Genomic DNA, 23,894 nt, shown 5'->3' on the forward strand with positions numbered 1-23,894 from the left:
CCACAAATGTAGTGGGTTCGAAATCGTTATTTTTGCTTATGAAACGATGTGATAAAAACGATTTTGCATCGAAACCAAAAGAGATATTTGAATGGAGTCCAAGAAAGAACTGTAGAACTTGCTGAGATGCATTATTTCCATGATAATAATGGTGATGTTTATTATTTACTATTTTAAGAAAATTAACGAAAATGCTAATAATAACACTAACTTTAAACTAATTTACTTCTAAAAGAATACTAATTTCACTTAACTAAAAGGTATTAATTCATTTTTCTCTGTAAAATTTTCCTGGCTTGCGAATAAAAAGAAAAAAAGTACAATAAATGCCATACTTTTTCAATTAGAGCTGGTATTAGTGAACATGAGATATAAATATTAGGGTGGGGCAAAATGATCGTTTTTTCAGCACAGCACTTTTTTGGTTCCTTTTGGGGTCCCAAACAACTGTGCAAAATTTGGGATCGATTGGTGTTGACCCGGCGTAGCGCATTGCGTTTGAAATTTGTATGGAGATTAGTATGGGAAAACCTACATTTTTGCATTTTTAATTCTACTGACTACAACTCTTCCTTTAGTATGCAAACAAATAGATAAAAGTGTAGTCCAGGATATGCTGAACAACTTTGCCGAAGGATGTATGGTGTTAGAATGTCTCTAAGCCATGTTATAGCTGTTCAAAGTTCGATACATCGAATTAAATGCCAAAAATCATTTTTATTGCCAACACTGCCGGTGTACCAATGGTATTTCATATAGCATTCCAAAATAACATTATATATTTTAGTTTTACCACATTGATATGTTTGGATGAATTATTCAAAAGTCTTAGCTCAATTTCATGAGAGTAGGTAGTTGAGCAATAGGGCGTAGTGAGGGGGGATGGGGGGGGAGGCTTTAATATGTAGAAATTCGAACTGAAATGTTGTCGAGTTGGAATGTTCAGATGAATTATTTCAAAACAATTACACAATGTCCTACGCATAATAGTAAAAAAGTGCTGTGCTCGGTTGATGTGGCTATGATTACATTTTTCCATATAACAATGCCCCACCCTAATAAATACCCAAGTTGAATAACCCAAACTCATGAAAATAAGAAAAGTTAAGTGTATCATGTCAAAGAACGCATTATCATTCAATGCGAAATTTTCTCACCTTCCCAATGGACCTGAAATATTTTAAATAGAAAGTATACTTTTTGAGTTAGAGGTATTTTAAGACAAATGAGTTTTTAACATAAAAATTTCAATAACTTTGTAATGGTTGAGATTTGATGGTATGTGTAGAACGATTTGTTTTATCTAAATATGATATATATATATATATATATATATATATATATATATATATATATATATATATATATATATATATATATATATATATATATATATATATATATATATATATATATATATATATATATATATATATATATATATATATATATATATATATATATATATATATATATATATATATATATATATATATATATATATACGCATAGATTGTCAAAATCATTATGATATTACAGATTATGGAAGCATACACGAACTGCAGGCAATTCAACTGTGTGACACCTATTGTGGAGCAGGCAGAATACCACATGTTTTGTAGAGAGAAAGCTGAGCTGTATCTTCCGGAAATGTATAATAAAATTGGTGTAGGTTTCATGGCATGGGGTCCACTGTCTATGTACTTGGGTGATACACATAACGGAGATCGGTTGTGGTTGCCAAAGGGTTCATTCAAAACCAAGAGTCAAAGTTATTCTTGGACGGAGGATGAAGTAAACAAAGAAGTAAACTAATTATTTCGAGCATCAATCGCAAAATATACCAAATGTATTATTTCAGGATCGAATGGAAGAAACGAGAAGAATGTATGATAAGTCCCGAGACATAAGCACGCTTGCAGAGAAACTTGGGTGCAATGCAATGCAGCTATCCATAGCTTGGTCATTAAAGCACGAGCCCGTGCAATGTTTGTTATTAGGAGCAACTTCTGTAGATCAACTACATCAAAGTTTGCAGGCTTTACAGGTATGTGCATTCACTAACCACGTAAATTTCGTAATTGTATAGGTGTCTATTTTGACCTCCCTCATATAAAGAAAATCTATACATAAGCTGCAATTGAATTTTAATTTATTCGATATCCGCTTCTGGAGTAACAATGATCAATTATTTTCTGTCACTCCACGCATTTATCTCATACATGACAAAAATACTAGAAAGAAAGAAAAGAAATTAAAGAATAATCAAATAAAAAGAAATGATGTGATCTATTTGTATAGTTTAAACTGCGTTAATTGGTATCTGCCGGAACTTTCACCGCCGCAAATTGTCACAACGCGATTTGCGCATATATGTTTTAGCGGTTTTCTGCCCAACAAACGAGCAGTGGGTGATATCTGACAACTTTTTCACCGTGACTATCTACCAGTTTGTGGTCCAGTAGAACGGCGACGTCGAGCCTTGCCATAGACTTGCCATAGTATATCTGAGCGATTGTGGTATAACAATTGATCCAATAGAACAGTACGATCCCAGTACAGTTTGAAACGCGCATTTCCCTGAACAGGCACAGGCAGATAACAGTAGTTCGGCACAGTATCTTTCAAAGGACCATGTTGCAGCGCCAATTGTTAGTGCAAAATCTTGGCAACGCTGTTGGGATGCTCGAAATAGGCTGCGTTAGTTAGTATGCCGCAGCCTGCAATAATGAGGTCGATGGTCTCGTGCTGCGAATGACATATCTGGCATATATCCTCGACGTCTTAATGGCAAACATACCTCCTGCAATTCTTCGTCGGAATTATTCTGTCCTGGATGGCTATCATGTCGGATTCAATCACTAAAGAGAATTTACCTCGCTTGACCCACAGGTTCGATGCATCCTTGTTGACGTACGGCTGATCCAACTGGTGGGGTGGGCGACTACCAGTTTCGAATTTTTGAAAACTCAATCGGCCCTACCCTGAGTCCATTCCCAGTCCCATCAGGAGTTTCTGATCCTAATCGAACGAGTCTAGCTACTGGATCAACGTGTTTGAAGTTGGTATGGGATTTTTCGACAATTTACATGGAAAAAGCGAAATAAGTTGCATTTTCACCGCTAGGCGACACTGTATAAATCATTATATCACTGCAAGTGAAAATTAGAAAGACAATTTTATCACCCTCAACGTTGTCAAAGACTGCAAATCAATCTCCATTCGTTAGGAGAAATTATTAAACTTGAACAGTACATGGTGGCGAATCACTAGTTGTTTCCACGAACTTTATTTTTTGCGAAATAATAGTTGGGTTTAACTGCATAGTATGTTTGAGATATTGTACTACCATGATATGAGTCATCTTTTGATTACAAAATTTCAGTTCCATATTTCACCGCAATAATATATTTTGGGAAAAGAGAGATAGAAGAATTACTGAAAAAGGTTTGTTTTACATCTTTGTAGAAGACATCTAATTTCAATCTCTTTCCACTAAGTAATTAGCGTTGGCTCTTTCTAGGTGGTGAAATGTTGAAAATTTGCTACTTAAACGATAACTCTTCTCAAATTCTTTCACATATATTATTTAGCTAAATCAAACCAGTATATCGCAAAAAAGTATGGGAAAATCAACTACTTGTACCATGTGCTGTTAGGCCTCATGCAAAACTGACTCAGACATGACTTCATTAAAAGTTTAATAACTTCTCCTAAAGAAGTTGGATTGATTTGCAGTTTTCGACAAAGTTGTAGACAATAAAATTATCTCTCATATTATCATTTTCAGTGAAAACTGATTTCCACAGGTCCACCTAGCCGTGTAAATGCTTCGCCTGCGGAGGGCAATTGTTAATAAGGTGCGAGGAGGAATAGGCAGGTGATAATATTGACAAAATGACGACTTTCGGTACATGAAGCTGGCCGTTGTACATCCCACAATGGCTGTACTTTCAACAGGGCGTGACGCAAACCATGCTTATTTCCGAGCTCAATCTTTCGTGATACTACAATTCTCCTCCCAAAGACAGCAACACGTCCAACCCATCAAAGTACAGACCAAGTCTGCATAAGATCATGAATAATCAAATAAAAAGAAATAATGTGATCTATTTGTATAGTTTATACTGTGTTCATTGGTATCGGCCCGAAATTTCACCGCTGCCAATTGTTACAACACAACGCGATTTGGCGCATATATGTTTTGGCGGTTTACTACCCAACAAACGAACAGTCAGGTATCAGACATCAGTAACGTATGGCTCAAACGGCACGTTCCCCATGTTGATCGGAGATTTGTTCCTTGTCAAGAAGCGCCTTTTGATTATTTTCCTGATGGGAACGATTCGGGAAGTGGTAAGGTTAGGGATAAGGAAAATAACGACACAGAACAATTAAAACAGAGTATTCTGCACTCCCGGATGGATGCTGAACGATCTGCAGGTGCTACAGGTGCGTGAAAAGCACCATTGATGTTTTATTTGGATTAACTGATAGTCCAACATGAAGACACCATTGCTCAACAACATATAAGGCTTGTTACATCAAATCAAAAAGTGTGTCGTCGGAAACCCAATATCAGTAAGTTTCTTGAACAAGCCATCGGCGACAAGGTTCCACAGAAGTGGTGACAGCACACCACCTTGAGGACATCTGCAGACACTCAGTTTCCTTATCTCCACTTGTCTTAACGATGAGCACAGATGTCGGTTGCTAAGCACTGCGTGTACCCAATTCGAGATTCATTTGATTCATTTGATTCATTTGATTCATTTGATTCATTTGATTCATTTGATTCATTTGATTCATTTGATTCATTTGATTCATTTGATTCATTTGATTCATTTGATTCATTTGATTCATATGATTCATTTGCATCATTTGATTCATTTGATTCATTTGATTCATTTGATTCATTTGATTCATTTGATTCATTTGATTCATTTGATTCATTTGATTCATTTGATTCATTTGATTCATTTGATAAATTTGATTCCTTTGATTCCTCTGATTCCTTTGATTCTTTTGATTCCTTTGAATCCATTAATTCCTTTGATTCCGTTGATTCCTTTGATTCCTTTGATTCCATTGATTCCTTTGATTCCGTTGATTCCTTTGAATCCCTTGATTCCTTTGATTCCTTTGATTCCTTTGATTCATTTGATTCCTTTGATTCCATTGATTCCTTTGACTCCTTTGATTTCTTTGATTCCTTGGATTCTTTGATTCCTTTGATTCCTTGGATCCTTTGATTCCTTTGATTCGTTTGATTCATTTGTTTCATTTGATTCATTTGAGTCATTTGATTCATTTGATTCATTTGATTCATTTGATTCATTTGATTCATTTGATTCATTTGATTCATTTGATTCATTTGATTCATTTGATTCATTTGATTCATTTGATTCATTTGATTCATTTGATTCATTTGATTCATTTGATTCATTTGATTCATTTGATTCATTTGATTCATTTGATTCATTTGATTCATTTGATTCATTTGATTCATTTGATTCATTTGATTCATTTGATTCATTTGATTCATTTGATTCATTTGATTCATTTGATTCATTTGATTCATTTGATTCATTTGATTCATTTGATTCATTTGATTGATTTGATTCATTTGATTCATTTGATTCATTTGATTCATTTGTTTCATTTGATTCATTTGATTCATTTGATTCATTTGATTCATTTGATTCATTTGATTCATTTGATTCATTTGATTCATTTGATTCATTTGATTCATTTGATTCATTTGATTCATTTGATTCATTTGATTCATTTGATTCATTTGATTCATTTGATTCATTTGATTCATTTGATTCATTTGATTCATTTGATTCATTTGATTCATTTGATTCATTTGATTCATTTGATTCATTCGATTCATTTGATTCATTTGATTCATTCGATTCATTTAATTCATTTGATTCATTTGATTCATTTGATTCATTTGATTCATTTGATTCATTTGATTCATTTGATTCATTTGATTCATTTGATTCATTTGATTCAATTGATTTATTTGATTTATTTGATTCCTGTGATTCATTTGATTTATTTGATTCATTTGATTCATTTGATTCATTTGATTCATTTGTTTCATTTGTTTCATTTGTTTCATTCGATTCATTTGATTCATTTGAGATTTATTTGAGATTCATTTGAGATTGATTTGAGATTCATTTAAGATTCATTTGAGATGTATTTGAGATTCATTTGAGATTCATTTGAGATTCATTTGAGATTCATTTGAGATTCACTTGAGATTCATTTTAAATTCATTTGAGATTCATTTGAGATTCATTTGAGATTCATTTGAGATTCATTTGAGATTCATTTGAGATTCATTTGAGATTCATTTGAGATTCATTTGAGATTCATTTGAGATTCATTTGAGATTCATTTGAGATTCATTTGAGATTCATTTGAGATTCATTTGAGATTCATTTGAGATTCATTTGAGATTCATTTGAGATTCATTTGAGATTCATTTGAGATTCATTTGAGATTCATTTGAGATTCATTTGAGATTCATTTGAGATTCATTTGAGATTCATTTGAGATTCATTTGAGATTCATTTGAGATTCATTTGAGATTCATTTGAGATTCATTTGAGATTCATTTGAGATTCATTTGAGATTCATTTGAGATTCATTTGATTCATTTGATTCATTTGATTCATTTGATTCATTTGATTCATTTGATTCATTTGATTCATTTGATTCATTTGAATCATTTGTTTCATTTGATTCATTTTATTCATTTGATTCATTTGATTCATTTAATTCATTTGATTCATTTGATTCATTTGAATCATTTGATTCATTTGATTCATTTGATTCATTTGATTCATTTGATTCATTTGATTCATTTGATTCATTTGATTCATTTGATAAATTTGATTCCTTTGATTTCTCTGATTCCTTTGATTCCATTGATTCCTTTGATTCCGTTGATTCCTTTGATTCCTTTGATTCCTTTGATTCCTTTGATTCCATTGATTCCATTGATTCCTTTGATTCCGTTGATTCCTTTGAATCCCTTGATTCCTTTGATTCCTTTGATTCATTTGATTCCTTTGATTCCTTTGATTCCATTGATTCCTTTGACTCCTTTGATTTCTTTGATTCCTTGGATCCTTTGATTCCTTTGATTCCTTGGATCCTTTGATTCCTTTGATTCGTTTGATTCATTTGTTTCATTTGATTCATTTGATTCATTTGATTCATTTGATTCATTTGATTCATTTGATTCATTTGATTCATTTGATTCATTTGATTCATTTGATTCATTTGATTCATTTGATTCATTTGATTCATTTGATTCATTTGATTCATTTGATTCATTTGATTCATTTGATTCATTTGATTCATTTGATTCATTTGATTCATTTGATTCATTTGATTCATTTGATTCATTTGATTCATTTGATTCATTTGATTCATTTGATTCATTTGATTCATTTGATTCATTGGATTCATTTGATTCATTTGATTCATTTGATTCATTTGATTCATTTGATTCATTTGATTCATTTGATTCATTTGATTCATTTGATTCATTTGATTCATTTGATTCATTTGATTCATTTGATTCATTTGATTCATTTGATTCATTTGATTCATTTGATTCATTTGATTCATTTGATTCATTTGATTCATTTGATTCATTTGATTCATTTGATTCATTTGATGCATTTGATTCATTTGATTCATTTGATTCATTTGATTCATTTGATTCATTTGATTCATTTGATTCATTTGATTCATTTGATTCATTCGATTCATTTGATTCATTCGATTCATTTAATTCATTTGATTCATTTGATTCATTTGATTCATTTGATTCATTTGATTCATTTGATTCATTTGATTCATTTGATTCATTTGAATCATTTGATTCCTGTGATTCATTTGATTTATTTGATTAATTTGATTCATTTGATTAATTTGATTCATTTGATTCATTTGATTCATTTGATTCATTTGATTCATTTGATTCATTTGATTCATTTGATTCATTTGATTCATTTGAGATTTATTTGAGATTCATTTGAGATTGATTTGAGATTCATTTGAGATTCATTTGAGATTTATTTGAGAATTATTTGAGATTCATTTGAGATTCATTTGAGATTCATTTGAGATTCATTTGAGATTCATTTGAGATTCATTTGAGATTCATTTGAGATTCATTTGAGATTCATTTGAGATTCATTTGAGATTCATTTGTGATTCCTTTGAGATTCAATTGAGATTCATTTGAGATTTATTTGAGATTCATTTGAGATTCATTTGAGATTCATTTGAGATTCATTTGCGATTCATTTGAGATTCATTTGAGATTCGTTTGAGATTCATTTGAGTTTCATTTGAGATTCATTTGAGATTTATTTGAGATTCATTTGAGATTCATTTGAGATTCATTTGAGATTCATTTGAGATTCATTTGAGATTCATTTGAGATTCATTTGAGATTCATTTGAGATTCATTTGAGATTCATTTGAGATTCATTTGAGATTCATTTGAGATGCATTTGAGATTCATTTGAGATCCATTTGAGATTCATTTGTGATTCCTTTCAGATTCAATTGAGATTCATTTGAGATTTATTTGAGATTCATTTGAGATTCATTTGAGATTCATTTGCGATTCATTTGAGATTCATTTGAGATTCGTTTGAGATTCATTTGAGTTTCATTTGAGATTCATTTGAGATTCATTTGAGATTCATTTGAGATTCATTTGAGATTCATTTGAGATTCATTTGAGATTCATTTGAGATTCATTTGAGATTCATTTGAGATTCATTTGAGATTCATTTGAGATTCATTTGAGATTCATTTGAGATTCATTTGAGATTCATTTGAGATTCATTTGAGATTCATTTGAGATTCATTTGAGATTCATTTGAGATTCATTTGAGATTTATTTGAGATTCATTTGAGATTCATTTGAGATTCATTTGAGATTCATTTGAGATTCATTTGAGATTCATTTGAGATTCATTTGAGATTCATTTGAGATTCATTTGAGATTCATTTGAGATTCTTTTGAGATTCATTTGAGATTCATTTGAGATTCATTTGATTCATTTGATTCATTTGATTCATTTGATTCATTTGATTCATTTGATTCATTTGATTCATTTGATTCATTTGAATCATTTGTTTCATTTGATTCATTTTATTCATTTGATTCATTTGATTCATTTAATTCATTTGATTCATTTGATTCATTTGAATCATTTGATTCATTTGATTCATTTGATTCATTTGATTCATTTGATTCATTTGATTCATTTGATTCATTTGATAAATTTGATTCCTTTGATTTCTCTGATTCCTTTGATTCCATTGATTCCTTTGATTCCGTTGATTCATTTGATTCATTTGATTCATTTGTTTCATTTGATTCATTTGATTCATTTGATTCATTTGATTCATTTGATTCATTTGATTCATTTGATTCATTTGATTCATTTGATTCATTTGATTCATTTGATTCATTTGATTCATTTGATTCATTTGATTCATTTGATTCATTTGATTCATTTGATTCATTTGATTCATTTGATTCATTTGATTCATTTGATTCATTTGATTCATTTGATTCATTTGATTCATTTGATTCATTTGATTCATTTGATTCATTTGATTCATTTGATTCATTTGATTCATTTGATTCATTTGATTCATTTGATTCATTCGATTCATTTGATTCATTTGATTCATTCGATTCATTTAATTCATTTGATTCATTTGATTCATTTGATTCATTTGATTCATTTGATTCATTTGATTCATTTGATTCATTTGATTCATTTGATTCATTTGATTCATTTGATTCAATTGATTTATTTGATTTATTTGATTCCTGTGATTCATTTGATTTATTTGATTCATTTGATTCATTTGATTCATTTGATTCATTTGTTTCATTTGTTTCATTTGTTTCATTCGATTCATTTGATTCATTTGAGATTTATTTGAGATTCATTTGAGATTGATTTGAGATTCATTTAAGATTCATTTGAGATGTATTTGAGATTCATTTGAGATTCATTTGAGATTCATTTGAGATTCATTTGAGATTCACTTGAGATTCATTTTAAATTCATTTGAGATTCATTTGAGATTCATTTGAGATTCATTTGAGATTCATTTGAGATTCATTTGAGATTCATTTGAGATTCATTTGAGATTCATTTGAGATTCATTTGAGATTCATTTGAGATTCATTTGAGATTCATTTGAGATTCATTTGAGATTCATTTGAGATTCATTTGAGATTCATTTGAGATTCATTTGAGATTCATTTGAGATTCATTTGAGATTCATTTGAGATTCATTTGAGATTCATTTGAGATTCATTTGAGATTCATTTGAGATTCATTTGAGATTCATTTGAGATTCATTTGAGATTCATTTGAGATTCATTTGAGATTCATTTGATTCATTTGATTCATTTGATTCATTTGATTCATTTGATTCATTTGATTCATTTGATTCATTTGATTCATTTGAATCATTTGTTTCATTTGATTCATTTTATTCATTTGATTCATTTGATTCATTTAATTCATTTGATTCATTTGATTCATTTGAATCATTTGATTCATTTGATTCATTTGATTCATTTGATTCATTTGATTCATTTGATTCATTTGATTCATTTGATTCATTTGATAAATTTGATTCCTTTGATTTCTCTGATTCCTTTGATTCCATTGATTCCTTTGATTCCGTTGATTCCTTTGATTCCTTTGATTCCTTTGATTCCTTTGATTCCATTGATTCCATTGATTCCTTTGATTCCGTTGATTCCTTTGAATCCCTTGATTCCTTTGATTCCTTTGATTCATTTGATTCCTTTGATTCCTTTGATTCCATTGATTCCTTTGACTCCTTTGATTTCTTTGATTCCTTGGATCCTTTGATTCCTTTGATTCCTTGGATCCTTTGATTCCTTTGATTCGTTTGATTCATTTGTTTCATTTGATTCATTTGATTCATTTGATTCATTTGATTCATTTGATCATTTGATTCATTTGATTCATTTGATTCATTTGATTCATTTGATTCATTTGATTCAATTGATTCATTTGATTCATTTGATTCATTTGATTCATTTGATTCATTTGATTCATTTGATTCATTTGATTCATTTGATTCATTTGATTCATTTGATTCATTTGATTCATTTGATTCATTTGATTCATTTGATTCATTTGATTCATTTGATTCATTGGATTCATTTGATTCATTTGATTCATTTGATTCATTTGATTCATTTGATTCATTTGATTCATTTGATTCATTTGATTCATTTGATTCATTTGATTCATTTGATTCATTTGATTCATTTGATTCATTTGATTCATTTGATTCATTTGATTCATTTGATTCATTTGATTCATTTGATTCATTTGATTCATTTGATTCATTTGATTCATTTGATTCATTTGATTCATTTGATTCATTTGATTCATTTGATTCATTTGATTCATTTGATTCATTTGATTCATTTGATTCATTTGATTCATTTGATTCATTTGATTCATTTGATTCATTTGATTCATTTGATTCATTTGATGCATTTGATTCATTTGATTCATTTGATTCATTTGATTCATTTGATTCATTTGATTCATTTGATTCATTCGATTCATTTGATTCATTCGATTCATTTAATTCATTTGATTCATTTGATTCATTTGATTCATTTGATTCATTTGATTCATTTGATTCATTTGATTCATTTGAATCATTTGATTCCTGTGATTCATTTGATTTATTTGATTAATTTGATTCATTTGATTAATTTGATTCATTTGATTCATTTGATTCATTTGATTCATTTGATTCATTTGATTCATTTGATTCATTTGATTCATTTGATTCATTTGAGATTTATTTGAGATTCATTTGAGATTGATTTGAGATTCATTTGAGATTCATTTGAGATTTATTTGAGAATTATTTGAGATTCATTTGAGATTCATTTGAGATTCATTTGAGATTCATTTGAGATTCATTTGAGATTCATTTGAGATTCATTTGAGATTCATTTGAGATTCATTTGAGATTCATTTGAGATTCATTTGTGATTCCTTTGAGATTCAATTGAGATTCATTTGAGATTTATTTGAGATTCATTTGAGATTCATTTGAGATTCATTTGAGATTCATTTGCGATTCATTTGAGATTCATTTGAGATTCGTTTGAGATTCATTTGAGTTTCATTTGAGATTCATTTGAGATTTATTTGAGATTCATTTGAGATTCATTTGAGATTCATTTGAGATTCATTTGAGATTCATTTGAGATTCATTTGAGATTCATTTGAGATTCATTTGAGATTCATTTGAGATTCATTTGAGATTCATTTGAGATTCATTTGAGATGCATTTGAGATTCATTTGAGATCCATTTGAGATTCATTTGTGATTCCTTTCAGATTCAATTGAGATTCATTTGAGATTTATTTGAGATTCATTTGAGATTCATTTGAGATTCATTTGAGATTCATTTGCGATTCATTTGAGATTCATTTGAGATTCGTTTGAGATTCATTTGAGTTTCATTTGAGATTCATTTGAGATTCATTTGAGATTCATTTGAGATTCATTTGAGATTCATTTGAGATTCATTTGAGATTCATTTGAGATTCATTTGAGATTCATTTGAGATTCATTTGAGATTCATTTGAGATTCATTTGAGATTCATTTGAGATTCATTTGAGATTCATTTGAGATTCATTTGAGATTCATTTGAGATTCATTTGAGATTCATTTGAGATTTATTTGAGATTCATTTGAGATTCATTTGAGATTCATTTGAGATTCATTTGAGATTCATTTGAGATTCATTTGAGATCCATTTGAGATTCATTTGATTCATTTGATTATTTTTTTTTGTATTTATAGAGCCTTTAACGATACGTCATTCGGGTCATCGAAATATTAAAAAATAAATAAATTTAAAGGTAAAGGGGAGTGAGTTGGGTTTCCGTGCACTGCCATTCTAGATGCTGTCAAAGTAACCGTTTTTTTATAAATTTGAGCAAGTTGTTCATGGAGTCTTCATCATCCGCTAATGCTTCTCTCATGTTTGGGGGGAGTTCAGCGCTTCTGCGTTTGTCTTCTAGTCTTGGTGATGATGTGCTTCACCGTCAGGCGTTCGTTGCAGCTTTTTGTTTGATACTCTGTTCCACTGCTCTTGCCATCCCGAAATGATACGTTTTTATGTGTATTTGGACTTCTTTGTAGTTCAGCACTATTTGTGTATCAATGTCGTCATCCAATGCGGCTTTTGCCTCTCTGTCTGCTTGTTCGTTTCCTGCTATACCGATGTGACTAGGTACCCACAAAAAGGTCACGTCCTTTTTATTTTCGATACAGCAGTTGTACATTAATACCATTTCGTCTCTCCATTTACTGGTGATTTTTGTTTTCTCCAAACCGGTGATTACACTCAGTGAGTCCGTGTATATAATGAATGCACCCGCTCCGTCTTCATTCAGCACCCACGAGAGAGCTTCTTTTGCTGCCTCACTTTCTGCTTCGTAGATACTACTCATGTCGTTGATTCGTCGCCTCGAAACAAATTCGTCGCAAATTACACTGTAACCGCTGTAACTGGAGCGATGAATGCGGTATCGTGTATGCTTCAGTCTACGAAAAATTTGCTGGATGGCTTCGTTGCTGGATGCTTCTCGAACTGCTTGGAGAAGGCCTTTGTCCACTGGAATTCGAGTTCTCTTCCAAGGGGCGCAAAGTGGGAGTGTAAATATACTTAGCAGGGGTATTTCACTTCCAACTCGTCCAGTATCTCATTTTCACGCATACTTGCTGTTTTTGTTAGCGTCGTGGTTGGTGTTAAGACGCCCCAAAGTTCACCAGAACTGCTATCGCTGTCCGCAGTCGTTTCGTCGTCGGAGGTGTTGGTTGGCTCGCCGCAGTGCTCATTGTTTTGCGCATTTCCATTATCAATGCGGTCCCCGTCGTGCGCTTTTCTTTTTGCTGCATACATTGCTGTGCGTTGTTGTAGCAACGTTCGAAGGTTGGGGATTCCAGCTTCGGCGTGCAGACTCTGTATGGGGCTACTTTGGAAAGCTCCGCTAATCGCCCTAATTCCGGTATTGTGTAGGGTATCGAGTCTCCTCCGTGTTGAATCCTGAACAGAAGAGGTGATTGGTGCTGCATACAAGATTTTTTCGAGAATGGTTGCTTTGTACAGTTTCGTGATCGTCGTTCTATTGCCTCCCCACGATCTGTTGGCTACACAATCGGAGGAACTGTAGTCTGTGCTTACAAGCTGCTCTTATTTCCTTCACATGCTTTCAGAACGATAAGCTTTGGTTGAATGTTACTCCAAGGCACTTGTGTGTATTGTTTCTGGGGATCGGGACTCCGTTCATTTCCAGTTTGTTTGACTGGACTTTTTTGGCTGTGGTGTTCTTAAAGATCACGCATTTCTCGGCGGATATTTTAAAACCGGTTTTATTTTCCCATTCAGTAATGGTGTCAAGAGCGTTTTGTAGCTTTGTCTCGACTTGTCCGTGGTCAGATCCCTCAACTACCAGAATTACGTCATCGGCATAAATTAAGCAGTGTACACCTTGTGGTAGGAACTGTAGGAGCAGTGTACACCTTGTGGTAGGAATCGTGTCGATAGCGATAAGGAAAAGGGTGACACTTAGAACTGATCCCTGACATAAGCCGGTTTCCATCTCCTGTTCTGCTGATTCCACTCCGTTGGTTGCGACTTTGAAACTTCTTTTTTCCAGAGTTCGTGTGAGGTAGTGCAACATTCGTCCTCCAATGTTCCATGTGCTTAACTTGTCGAGGATCAATCGCTTCCACGTGGTATCATAAGCTTTCTTTATGTCCAAGAAAACGGCTTGTGCATAACATTTCCTATTCATGGCTCCTCGCAAAATCTCTTCCAGCTCGGCCAAGTGGTCTACGGTTGATCTTCCTTTTCTAAAAGCGTGTTGGTAATTGTACAATAGTTTTCGGGTCTCTAGTATGTGGGACAGTCGGTTGTTGATCATTCGCTCAAAGATCTTCCCTACGCAACTGTTGAGGTAGATGGGGCGGTAGTTTTTTGGATTGGTCCTTTCTCCTTTTCCTTTGAATATCGGCACCACCTGGTCCATGCTTTCGGGTATGATGATTCCAGCCATAGTCAGTTTTATGTTGTCAGAAGTGTTTGTTTGCAGTCTAGAGGCAGTTGGATTATCATCGCGTAGTGCACTCTATCTTCTCCCGGAAAAAACCCCTTTAGTCCATCAAAAGCTTCATCTAGTTCGTTTATCGTAAATAATTGATTATAATCTGCGTCGTTAGTATCTGGGATTGAGCTTCAACTTGTTCTCTGTGCCTGTTCCGAGCACCCGCTTGTCTTCGGGATACATATTTCCGCAGCTCTAATGATCTCTCTGGTAATTTCCTCCATTTGCTCTTCGGCATCTGTTTTTTGGGTGAAAGTTAACTAAGGTTTGGAACTGTTCCCAGGCTTCGTCTATTTGCCATTTACGCGCAACTGGTGTTGGAGGGGTGATTTCCGGAAGTGTAACGATCGCAGGGAAGTGATCACTGTTGTGGGTATCGTCGTTAAGTAACCACTCTAAGTCTCCTGCCAATTGTGTGGAGCAACAGGCGACGATGCAAGATCCTTTTCCAGTTCCGTGATTTATGTATATTGGTTCTCCGTTGTTGAGAACTACCATATCGTACTCATCAAACGCTTCTTTCAGGACTCTTTCTCTGGGACTGCAGAATTCGGACCCCCAGCTGGGGTGGTGTGCGTTTATGTCGCCTACCAGCAGAAAAGGCTCAGTCGTATTTTTGACGATATGCTCGATTTCAGTTTTAGCTATGGTTTCTCGGGGTGGCAGGTATATATTTATTATGGTTAGGTTGATAGGTGGTCCCACTTTTACTACGATAGCTTCTAGGGGTGTTCTGATTTCTGTCTCTTCGCTATCTAAACCGAGTTTGATTGCGACGATAACTCCGCCCGCCGATCGACCGCCTCCTACGAGGGCGGTGGTATACGTTATAGCCGTTGATGCGAGGAGGATCACGATGTGAGCACATGCTCTCTTGGAGACAGATGATGAGGGGTTGGTACTTTTCTACTATAAGATCAAGCTCGTGTTTTTTAGGCCGAAAACCCTGGATATTCCAGGAGACAACGCAGGAGCGGTGTCCTGTTTCATTGAGGTTACTTGTAGTATTTCTGCGGGCGTTGAATTTTAATAGTGGATTATGTCGGTTACGAGCCCAGGTAAATCCTTAGAGGAACAGGCACTAGGACCTTTGTGCGTCTGTCTTCCGGCGGTCCCTGGGTGTCGTGGGTTGTCCGTCAGTTCCGGTGGGAGTGCAGCGTCCGCACTGACGGGGCCACGGCTACCCAGGGGCTTGGGCGGGTATGTTTTGTATTTTATTATCCTAGCCGCAGAGTTTATGTATTGCTGTTTTGGGTATTGGCCTTCTGTATGAGGCGGTGAGCCTTCTGCCATAGCCGTTTGGTTTTTGATGCGCATGTAGTGACATTTGCGTTCTGTATGTTGCGCGATGCACAGTGGCGGATTTGCCTAAAAACCTGGCCAAAAGTCGAAAATTACATGGTAGTACTTTGGGTTCTAGTACATATTTTGTCCTTCAGATGGTGCTGCCGAAACGCTCCAAAATTTCCATATCTGAGGTGTTGGCACATCTAAACAGTTTAAACCATCGCGTTTTGCTCAGATTTTTTATCGAGCGCTCGAAATATCAGTATTATTCAAGTGCAGCTGGATTTTGATAAAAGTGCTGGTTTCGAATGTAGAATAATGGAAAGTTATGCCGACGGTATGTACTCTATTTGTATGTATTGATGTCAAAAGATATTATTTTGTTTGTTTATAGAAAATGACAGTAACTTTCACGCTTTTGTAGCAAACGGTTTCAACACACATTTTTGTTTAATTATTGAAATTTTTTTTTTTGTCCACGTATGTCCACTATGTTTCAAGACAATTTATGTTCCTTGAATGATTCTCCATTTGGAACATTATAGAATTATTGCCCGAATTTGCCCGTTTTTGAGTAATTATTGATTAAGTGGAAACGGAGACGGATTATAAGATTTTCAGTTTTAAATTTGGACTCGTACTTTTAATTACTACTGCACCTCTGGTTGTCAGTGGCGTAGCCAGGGGGAGGGGGGGCTTTGGGGGTTAAAACCCCCCCAAACCAAAATTAATTGGATTGAAAAAAAAAATTGATGCTGACGAATTTAATTTAATATTCCACAAAATATTTTTGGAAAAATATTCTCTGATCACTACATTGAGAACTGTGTTTAAAGCGTCATGAGAACTTTTGGAAAATTGTGGGAAGGGGATCTTGTAACTTATCTCTTAGCCAAAATCCCATAGTTGTCAAATTACTTCAATGTAAAATAAAATAACTGTCTGAATTATTATGAGCTCATTTTTGGAAAGATGCTTCAAAATATGGATTAGAGACAATTTTTCGAATGGGAATTTAAATTTGAATAGGTTGATTGCATATAAAACATAAGCTTGTTTACTGAAAACTTACATACATTTCAACATTTGCTGAAAATGTATTTTTTTAGATTGTGTAGAGTTTAGACAACAATTCAATATGGTTAACAACAAGAATAACATTTCAGAAACTAGTTGAAAGCTGATGTAATTTTGTCTCTAGCAGGTCAGGATCGGTTTTATGAGCATTGGATTTTTGTTGTATTATCAACTATATGAATAGCCTCTTAGCAGGATGCAATGAATGGCGTACTGAAATTTTGTGTGCTACGTACTAGTACTGCAAGTTGTGAGGCTGACTAATGAAGAAAAGTAAAATTAATGCTCGATAAATTTTTAACAGTCACGATCACATTCATTCGAAACTGCCAAATTTCGATGTTAAGTAACATTGAAGAATTTCAAAACGTAAAACTGTTCATCTGCTGATAGAATAATTTTGACGGTTAATCCTCCTAGAAGTAATTATAGACAAGAATTACTCTTCAACCAAATTTGGGTCGAGACTTAATGTCTCCAGCAAAGTTTTCGAAAGTGCTATTTCAAACAACTTTGTCAAAGACATAAATATCCCACATATTCAGAGTATCGAAATATAGTAGTAGAAAACCTTTACAACAAGCTATTATGAAATTACTGTATTTGATAAATCTCTTCTGCGGTAATTAAATAATAAATTCACATTGCGTTCAAGGTGCCTTTGAAGCTTACAAAAAAAATAAGGGAACTGGATTCAAAACAAATAATTCCCAGATATTAAAAGGACTCAAAAACACAAAGAGTGATTCCATTTTCAGGAGCTAGCATCAATTCGGCGCTAGCTTAGTCCGCCCACCGAGTTAGTGTCGGATTCTGACGAGATGAAGTCGAATCGCAAGTTTCAGTTCCATTCATCCATAATTTAGTTATAGGTTTTATGTTCTCAACTCGCAATGATTGTTTCAAACAATTTTATCCGCTGCGCAGAAAAAAATAGTTTTCACCTAAATTTTTCTTCACTAAGAAGAAATATAGCAGGCCCAGTCCATTTAAATCCCTATATGTTGAATTCATCTAGCCTTCATATTTTCAACAAAATTGTTTGAAATGACATTATCAAAAACTTTGCTGAAGGCACCATGTCTCTTAATATTTTTGAAAAATTAATTCACCATAATTACCTCTATGAGAGTTAATCACTAAAATTTCTATATCAAAGCAGGCGCTGTTTTATGTTGATAACTCCCCGAAGTTGTCAAACCTTCAAAGTCAAGGATTATTATATTAGGTCATCTTGAACGTTGAACATTTTTAGATCATTTATCCCACTTTAAAAGATCGCAATTTTTGACTTCATTGACATATTATACAAGAAAATAATCTATAGAGGTTTGAAAACTGTTCCATGTTGATCCTTCTTGTTTGTAGACTGGAAAGGCATCTGTTAGACTACTTATGTTTTTGAGTTTTCAATAATTTATCAAACTCATATTAAATTTTAGCATTTTTTCAAAAAATTTGCGATTTTCATCAAAACCCCCTCCAAACCAAATTTCTGGCTACGCCACTGCTGGTTGTCATAGCGAGTCGCGCAATACTGCATTTTGATCAGGAAAAATTGTGTGGTGAATTTAATGGTGAAAATTTCACTTTGATAAGAAAATTCATAAACATATTCAAAAGTTATCAAAAGTGGAATGCAAAAGACGTAAATAATTCTGGTCAACAGAAGTGACCGCCAAAGGATCCCAATTTCAAAAGTCGATTTTGAATACCATGCTTAAACGTTACCAGGAAACTATGACGTTTGATCATGCAAAGCAAAACAAATCTAGAAGTGCGAAAATCAGTAGAATAGTGCAAAAGAATACTGGAATCTCCGGCCGTGATTTGGCCAAAAAGCTCACTTTGGCGTATACTCCAGCCTGGCGAATTTGTTTGCGAGAAGGTTGTCAGTTGTAGTATGTCAGCAAGTATGACAACAAAACGTAGTTGCTCAGAACTATACCAGGAAGCAGTACAAGCATGTTCAGACCAATCATAACCCATGAATTTAAATGGTCGCTTCATCGTAATAATGGACTTTGGACAACTCCTCGATCTAACAATTTATACAATCTTAGTGAATTTCACTTGTTTTCGTATTTTTGTCATATTCATTTTTAGTTACTGAAATTTGCATGCAAACTTGTTCTCAATTTTCACTCCATGCATTTCGTCGCAGAATCGGCTTATTTTCTATAATTTAGACAAATACTATTTTTCGTTTTTTGAAAAATTTGTGCATTGGACTGCAATTGAATAATAATTGTACAGAGTGAATAATAATCATACAGAAAGTTTAAAAGTTTTGTAACTATGTTGAATAATATTTCAAAAAAATATTGTTTGAAATGACTAATAACATCAATTCTCATAATAGCTACATCATAAAGACACCCAAACGTATTTATGCGTGCAAATCAAAAAAAATTATCATTTAACTACACACCATTTAAAATTAGATACATTATAAACGTTGTTGGCATACACTGGAACCATTAAATCTTCATTCGTGAAAATTTACTTATATTTAGATTAAATTGTCAGCCATTTTGTATCCGCCATTTTGAATTTTGAAAATCTGACTTCAAAATCGTAATTTGCGACCCCAAAAACCGTGGTATGTACATTTGCAGGTCAATCAAAACCATTTTCGACTTTTGGCCAGATTTTTAGGGAAATCCGCCACTGTGTAGCACAGTCCCGAGTCTGAGTAAATCCATAGAAGAACAGGCGCTAGGTCCTTTGTGCGTCTCTCTTCCGACGATCCCTGGGCATCATAGGTTGTCCACCAGTTCCGGTGGGGGTGTAGCGTCCGCACTGACGGGGCTACCCAGGGACCTGGGCGGGTATATTTCGGTGCGTTATGAGCCTTCTGGTTTAGCCGCTTGAATTGTTCTCTTTTGTATATTTAATGTGGAGAAGCCGTTTTTGATTCGTATTGTGATCATTTTGTCTGATTGGTCCTGTGTCCTTGTTGTCTTTTTGTCGAAGCCGATTTTTTTTTCCGATATACAGAATTTTACGCTGAAGTTTGTGGTATGGAGAGGGTGTGGCTAGGGTGGGTTTATATATGTAGTTTTCAACAGCGTTGAAGTCAGCTTCCGAGGTAAGAGGTGAATAGGTATGATTTGTTATAGGTGGTGATCGTAATTTGTTTGCGGTATAAGTATTTTTAGCGATTTGAAAAGTTATTCCGACATTGCATTTCCGTCTTCGTTATCAATGCTCGATTGGTAGGTTCCACCTTCTTTTGTGTTGCTATGACTGCTTCTAGATATGCTTGCGGCTCTAATGGTGCTGGCGCCGGGTTCATTCAACTTGGGTTTTTTTGAGCGGGCCCTAGTTGCTGGTCCAACCGGTGATACGAAGGATGTTTTATCGTTGCGATCCAAGAGAGTTGTCGTTTGGTGGTAAGTTATTGCTTCGTCGGCGCTTTCGCCGCTGGTTGCGGTACAGGAGTTCTTACCTTTTTTATTGTTCGGGTTGTTTGCGATTAGCCCGGAGTCGCTAGGGCCATTTTTGGCATCGGCTTTGGAGGCCAAGCGTTCCCCTAAAAGTTTTCTATACGCGTCTTTATACTTTTCCAGTTCTCTCTTCAGGGTTTCGATCATGGTGTTAGTTTGTTGTTTCGTAGCAACCTGTCGGCGGAGGCTTAACACTTGGCGGATCTTTTTTATTAGCTGATCCTTTTCATTTTCCTGGGCTTTTGTTTGGTAGGCGTATGTCGATGGTTGCTTTGTTTTTCGCAGTTCTGCTCGGGCCTCACCACAAGTAAGGTTGCTGTAAATTTTTAGTTTAATCACCCTTTCTTCTTCCTTATACATCGGACAGTTACGGTCCGTAGGTCCATGGTCGCCCTCGCAATTGCGACAGTATTTGGCCTTGTCACAAGTTTGGCCAACTTTTAATTCGTGTGTTTCAGAGCAGGTGTTGCAAATCGAAGCTTCCGAGCAATTTTTTTCTGGAGTGGCCGTTTTTAGCGCAGCCGTAGCATAATAGGGGAGATGGGTAGTATCTATGCACTGTCAACCGAAAAGGTTTGTCCTGTGAAACTAAGGACTGCCAACAGGGTGTTTCGAACTTGGTCACCGTTTTTTTCATTATTCGCCTCGCCTTGTGAAGCAAGATGGTTTTTAAGATCTTCCGCATCCATATCGATGGTGTCTACGTCATACACCACTCCTTGACAATGGTTGAGGGAAGGATGAGGGATTATCTCGACAGTGGTGCCATCAATTAGTTGTTTGAGCGTCAGCAACTTTTGGTATGTCGAGTGGGAATCGGTATGAAGAATATATTTTGAACCTCTTGCTTCCTTGGAGGCCTTCACCAAAGATTTTGGGTCATGACCAAGCAACTGTTGCAGGGATTTGTTTATAATGAATGGATTGGGCGGGAGTTTGGCAAGGGAAGGGGTGCTCGATGGGTTTATACTATGCTCTTCGTCTGTTTTACTCACCGCTTGTAGTAAAAGAGTTTGAGTTTGGATCCTATCGTCGTCTTGTCGCATCCAAGAAGGCAGCGTTGGCGACATGGAACTTACCCCCCCCCCCCCCACCCCCTATCAAGGGGAGGATCACTCAACCCCATTAGCGGGGCTTAATTTCCACCGAATGACTCAATCACTGTCACTGTTTCCTGTTTAGGCAAATACACTTGGCACTACTAAATGGATCTGTATTATTAGCGCTCGTTTCCGAAACCACTCACCCTGCGATTTTTTCATCTGCTATCACTTGGCTATAGGAGGCAAGAGCCAACACTATCGTATACTCAAAATCAATCACCAGTACCGGCTCGCAGTACAGCCCGGCTGATAAGATATCACCACAACGTTTCAGCTGCTGTACGGATAGTCAGCTTGCTGTTTGCAGAAAAACACAGTGCACACTAATTTCGATTCGCTTTGATCTTTTCTGCCTTCTCGTGGGCTTCAGGGGGGCGGTAAATTCTGCTGGTAAGCGACGCGTACGGTAAGCGGAGATTTGTATTCACAGAAGGTGTTTGCTTTCTGCACCTCGCTGCCTCTCAGTAGAGATATCGGACACTGCCCGAAAGAATGATATTATTTACTGTTGCACTAGCTAATTATGGGATAGTATGCACTTTTGGGAATAAAGTAATTCATATCACCTACACCGATTACTCGATCAATATTTTTCACCACAAAAATAACCCGTTATCGTGAATTTGAGCTAAATCCGACTCGTAATTCTAATGAAAGCACGCAGTAAATTAAAGTACGTGTGGCACGTACCGTGTGTCTACTCGAACTGATTTGATTCATTTGATTCATTCGATTCATTTGATTCATTTGATTCATTTGATTCATTTGATTCATTTGATTCATTTGATTCATTTGATTCATTTGATTCATTTGATTCATTTGATTCATTTGGTTCATTTGATTCATTTGATTCATTTGATTCATTTGATTCATTTGATTCATTTGATTCATTTGATTCATTTGATTCATTTGATTCATTTGATTCATTTGATTCATTTGATTCATTTGATTCATTTGATTCATTTGATTCATTTGATTCATTTGATTCATTTGATTCATTTGATTCATTTGATTCATTTGATTCATTTGATTCATTTGATTCATTTGATTCATTTGATTCATTTGATTCATTTGATTCATTTGATTCATTTGATTCATTTGATTCATTTGATTCATTTGATTCATTTGATTCATTTGATTCATTTGATTCATTTGATTCATTTGATTCATTTGATTCATTTGATTCATTTGATTCATTTGATTCATTTGATTCATTTGATTCATTTGATTCATTTGATTCATTTGATTCATATGATTTATTTGATTCATTTGATTCATTTGATTCATTTGATTCATTTGATTCATTTGATTCATTTGATTCATTTGATTCATTTGATTCATTTGATTCATTTGATTTATTTGATTCATTTGATTCATTTGATTCATTTGATTCATTTGATTCATTTGATTCATTTGATTCATTTGATTCATTTGATTCATTTGATTCATTTGATTCATTTGATTCATTTGATTCATTTGATTCATTTGATTCATTTGATTCGTTTTGTTCATTTTTTAAAATTATTCATTCAGTCTAACGCTTGGTCTCGCACAGAACAGAAGCAAAATATACACCGCTCGATTACAGTAAAGCAAACAAATAACCTTTACCCGCGCCACATCGCTACTTATATACTCCAATAACAGAAAAAGACCACGTTGCCCCACGGTAAGCAAAATTAGCGAACAAAAAAGAAAAGTACGCCCACTAAGGGAAAATACTGTCGTG

General features: G+C 34.1%; 2 protein-coding genes across 16 annotated transcripts in view; both read left to right on the forward strand.

The window, feature by feature from the left end:
* The window catches only part of LOC131689268 (voltage-gated potassium channel subunit beta-2), a 1,724,569-nt gene that overhangs the window by 1,678,981 nt on the left and 21,694 nt on the right, over positions 1-23,894 (forward strand). For all 14 annotated transcript variants that reach the window (XM_058974245.1, XM_058974247.1, XM_058974249.1 and 11 more), the window contains 2 exons: positions 1,540-1,806; positions 1,862-2,047. In XM_058974245.1, the coding sequence (XP_058830228.1) occupies positions 1,540-1,806; positions 1,862-2,047 (453 nt within the window). The remainder of the gene's footprint in view (positions 1-1,539; positions 1,807-1,861; positions 2,048-23,894) is intronic.
* Positions 1-23,894, forward strand: part of LOC131689266 (uncharacterized) — a 169,544-nt gene that overhangs the window by 99,538 nt on the left and 46,112 nt on the right. The window lies entirely within an intron of this gene.

The sequence above is a fragment of the Topomyia yanbarensis genome, chromosome 3 (genome assembly GCF_030247195.1).
Source record: "Topomyia yanbarensis strain Yona2022 chromosome 3, ASM3024719v1, whole genome shotgun sequence".
In the NCBI taxonomy this organism is placed as follows: Eukaryota; Metazoa; Arthropoda; class Insecta; order Diptera; family Culicidae; genus Topomyia; species Topomyia yanbarensis.